Genomic DNA, 4,741 nt, shown 5'->3' with positions numbered 1-4,741 from the left:
CTAACCACTGGGAGACTGTGGATGCGTTAATTCGAAGTTTAGTTCCACAGTCGCTTGCTATAGCCAAGTAGTTTGAGTATGTCCCATCACCATTTGGCTTGCTGGTCCGAGCCACACCCAAGAATAATGGCAAACCGCGTGTATTTCTACTTTGAAAACGCTTCTTATAAAACCATTTGCGGCTTAAAATTGTAGATTCTTCCAACTTGTGTTATAACAACAAGATGCACACCACAAATTGTAGGAGAAGTTCGGCCAAATAATATTCAAATTCAGACATCGCGTATAGGCAACTCATTTTCGTGCTATCTGCTTTATATTTGCCAAACATACGGTGCGTTTGATTCTCCTCCAATACTCAAAGTATGGTGAGTACCTGGTCTTTGGTGAATTTACCTAGTCTAAAGTCACACAGATACCAGATCTAAAGTGCATAGCATATTAAGTATGTGGCGGGGTCACCTTCGTCGAAGATTGGGCAGAGCACACTCAAATGGCAGTCAGGAAGCATGCTTTCTACCTTTATTTCGTCAAATACGTCTCGCCTTCTCTTTATCTTCCCATATCGATTCTAAATATCGCGCTTTGCCCCCCATTGCAGGGGTATCCTTTCTTTCCTGCAGCTTCGTAACATTCACCATCGTACCTGTTCTTTTTTTCGGGCTTGCTGGAATACTTCTTCGGCAGTGGTACGTGATGTGCGGGAAATATGGTTCCACTGCTCGCATATGTCGGCTTCTTGAAGAGTACTCTCTGAGAGAAGGTGTAAGAGTCGAGTGGCGAATGCATGTTGTAATGTCTGATGTGATTCTAGCTTTCCAGTGATCCGAGTCGATGTTTGATCCTTGGGGTGTACTAACATCTAAAACACTGGAAGCGTGCCTTCTGTTTATCACAACATGATCGATCAAGCTACGTAGCTTGATGGATCCTTCTATGCAGGAGCCTAGTACTGCTTGCTACCATAGATAATAAAATGAGATTTGCACCGCGACCTAGTGGTCTATTGTGCCATCCTCCACTCTTCACCATGTCTTCTCTAAACCTAAATCTCTGACAAATTTCAACAGTACCTGTGGGGATAGGGTTTGATTATGGCCACATTGAGCTTAAACTTCTCTCACGTCTTCTGCAAACTGCATCACACTTGGTAAGGATAGCCGACAGCTTACTACCATGGTTCGGGCGCCGGCGAAGTCGATCAGCCTCAATCCGTTATGGCACGTTTTGTCGGAAGGGTTTCATTTTCTGACAGTGGGACTAAAGCTTTCTTCTCTTGTTCACCATGGCATTGAAATCGAGTTCGTATTCAGCTGTAATACATACATACATACATGTAGGTGGTCCCACACTACCCGTCCACCNTGGGGTGTACTAACATCTAAAACACTGGAAGCGTGCCTTCTGTTTATCACAACATGATCGATTTCGTTCCTCGTTTTTCGTTTTGAAGACAGCTACGTAGCTTGATGGATCCTTCTATGCAGGAGCCTAGTACTGCTTGCTACCATAGATAATAAAATGAGATTTGCACCGCGACCTAGTGGTCTATTGTGCCATCCTCCACTCTTCACCATGTCTTCTCTAAACCTAAATCTCTGACAAATTTCAACAGTACCTGTGGGGATAGGGTTTGATTATGGCCACATTGAGCTTAAACTTCTCTCACGTCTTCTGCAAACTGCATCACACTTGGTAAGGATAGCCGACAGCTTACTACCATGGTTCGGGCGCCGGCGAAGTCGATCAGCCTCAATCCGTTATGGCACGTTTTGTCGGAAGGGTTTCATTTTCTGACAGTGGGACTAAAGCTTTCTTCTCTTGTTCACCATGGCATTGAAATCGAGTTCGTATTCAGCTGTAATACATACATACATACATGTAGGTGGTCCCACACTACCCGTCCACCCCGTCTAATATGGAGAAAAATAGTTTTTATTGGAAGGCGCAAGAATATGAAATACCAAGTCGGGGATACTCCATCTTTTGGTGGTATTACCGAAATCCAGTTTCGACCGAAAGTGGGTAAAACTTACCGGAAGGTCATTTCTTTATATGGGGTTATATGCTTTTACTACAGATTCGGATTCTGCGCATAAAAAAANAATATGGAGAAAAATAGTTTTTATTGGAAGGCGCAAGAATATGAAATACCAAGTCGGGGATACTCCATCTTTTGGTGGTATTACCGAAATCCAGTTTCGACCGAAAGTGGGTAAAACTTACCGGAAGGTCATTTCTTTATATGGGGTTATATGCTTTTACTACAGATTCGGATTCTGCGCATAAAAAAAAAGTAACTTTTATTTGAAACTTTTTCAACTTTCAACTAGTCCTGGACGAAAATGTTTTTTTATTGGAAAACGAAGAAATAAGTATTACCGACTTTCGGTTTCGACCGAAAGTAGTTCAAATAGGCTGGAGCTCCATTATTTTAAACGGAAATCCATTATAGAAAAAAATTTCCTACAAAGGTAATGTATTTTTTCCGCAGATTCCGAATCTGTGATAAAAACTTTAATACTTCTGGTCAGTTAAACCTACTTCCAGTCGAAACCCGAAGTCGATAATACGACCAAAAGATAAAGAGAGCATCGCCGACTTGGCGATTCACATTATTTCGTTTGCCAATAAAAAATATTTTCGTTCATTTAAAAAGCGGTGGACACCCTGTATACAAACATTTTTTTTGTCGCAAAAAGTTATAATTAATAGAATAAATTTGTGTCAACAAGTCGTAATTCTTCTTTTCATCTCCACCTTCACACAGCATGCTACCCAACGAGGGCTCACTGCTATTCAATAGCACGGATGTACCACTCCTACCGAAAGTCACACTACAAATTGTCGATCTGTCGCATCAACACGAAACGAATGATGTGCAAATTGGACAAAATCTAGAACTACAAATCATTGCTGAATACTCACCACACCAGCAACAGTTGGTTAACTATGCACTGCCACCATTGCCCGACTTTCGCGCGACTTCGCTGATTGCCAAAACACAGGACAATCAAAATTTCGTGCAACTCATCGATGAACGGGGCTGCCCCATTGATGTCACGGTATTTCCCGCATTGGAGCGTAAACACTCAACTACACAAAATATGTTAAGAGCACGTTTTCACGCCTTCAAATTTGCCGGATCTTCGTTAGTGAACTTCGATGTGAATATACGTTTTTGTAAACAACGCTGTCCCGGAGATAATTGTTATCCATATGCGAGCGGTGGTGGTGTTAGCACGAGCCCAAGCAAGGATGACAGTTATAGCAGCGCNGTAGCGGTGGTGGTGGTGGTGGTGGTGTTAGCACGAGCCCAAGCAAGGATGACAGTTATAGCAGCGCTACAGCTAATCTTGTAAGTTCTGCTACACGAAAACGCCGCCAGATCCGACCACCAATTAGCGAAGAGGAGCCAGAGTCTCCACTCTCGGATCGTTTTAAGGTTCAAAACCCCGTTTACATATCGACGGTGATGGATGTGCCCCAAGAACAGCTTGAAGAGATGAATTTGACGCGTGACTCAAAGACTGACAATATGTCGATACAAGATTTGGGCATACTTCCACTGAACTATAATTTACACGTGCGTGGTCCCGATCAGGTCAGCAGTAATAGCTTTATTTATGGCGAGCGTGGCGTCTTACTGATTGCGGGCATTGGTATGTGCCTACTGACAGTCGGTATTCTATTAAAATTGTATTTTTCGTTTTTCTTTTTATTTCTTTGATTTAGATCACATGCAATTGGACAACTTTTGCTTGAATCAAAGCCTTCTCATCGCTCTACTGATTTTCTGGCTAATCTTTCAGGTTGCACTCATGTTCAGCTGCTGCTATGTTATACAGAAATACAAACGTTTGGCAGTAATGGATGAAGAACGCCGAAAGATCAAAGAGAGCCTAGACTACCTCGAAAGTCGACGCGTGCATTGGGCGGATCAAGGTGGTTACACGCTTTGATAATAAATAAATTCAAATTTACACTTTTTCCTTGTAAATAAATCTTGATTTTAGTGCAAGAAAGTTATATATATAGTTTGCTTTATATTCGGTTTGTTAAAATCCTACTCTTCTTTTTGGGCGCTGACCGAGGCTAATTAAGTATGCCGTATGCCGTTCGTTTTTCTTCTGTGTCAACTGACGTCAATTGGAAATGTCCAGTAAAGTCAAGTTCTCCTTTTCTGGACTTACCATCACAAAAGTGCCATCAACTTAACTTGCTACCATCAGCAGATATCGCGTTGCATACTTTCAGGGCTGGAGCTTTGGTATCCATTTATAGATGTGCAAGCTTGCAGAGCCACTTTATTTGATTACGCTGCACTATGTCAATACTATTGTAAGGCCTATAAAGCTCATCCTTCACTTGTCGACGGTATTCGCCTTCGTTACACAGCTTGTAAATCCTCCGTAGAATCTTCAAAGCCTTCAAGTCGCTAGCCGGCAACACCTGGGGCAAAGACAAAGAAACGTTGTCGGCAACATATAAGGCCAGCCGGTTCTAAATTATGCAGCGCCCGGGGACTACCAGGATGCAATGGACAAAGCTGCAGATTTAAAAAAAAAAAACACGGCAATCCGGACAGTCACCGGATGCCTTCTGATGTCGCTACAGCACCACCTACATGACGAGGCTCAAATGCATCCTGTCACAATATAATAGTTTGTACACTATTCCTAGTAGGATGCCTTAGACGTTGGTACCCGAACAGACCCTACTTGCCGCAGAGCATTTGCCT

General features: G+C 42.6%; 1 protein-coding gene across 1 annotated transcript; it reads left to right on the top strand.

Moving 5' to 3' along the window:
* Positions 1-2,128: 2,128 nt before the first annotated feature.
* LOC108378264 (uncharacterized) lies at positions 2,129-4,025 on the top strand. Its single transcript, XM_017634552.1, has 3 exons — positions 2,129-3,237; positions 3,300-3,662; positions 3,736-4,025. The coding sequence occupies exons 1-3, from the start codon at positions 2,772-2,774 to the stop codon at positions 3,960-3,962; spliced, it is 1,056 nt and encodes a 351-aa protein (XP_017490041.1). The 5' UTR covers positions 2,129-2,771; the 3' UTR covers positions 3,963-4,025.
* The last annotated feature ends 716 nt before the right edge of the window (positions 4,026-4,741 follow it).

This window comes from Rhagoletis zephyria, unplaced genomic scaffold, assembly GCF_001687245.7.
Source record: "Rhagoletis zephyria isolate East Lansing unplaced genomic scaffold, Rhagoletis_zephyria_1.1 Rzeph_scaffold_13704, whole genome shotgun sequence".
NCBI lineage: Eukaryota > Metazoa > Arthropoda > Insecta > Diptera > Tephritidae > Rhagoletis > Rhagoletis zephyria.
This window is presented reverse-complemented; position numbering and strand designations above follow the sequence as displayed.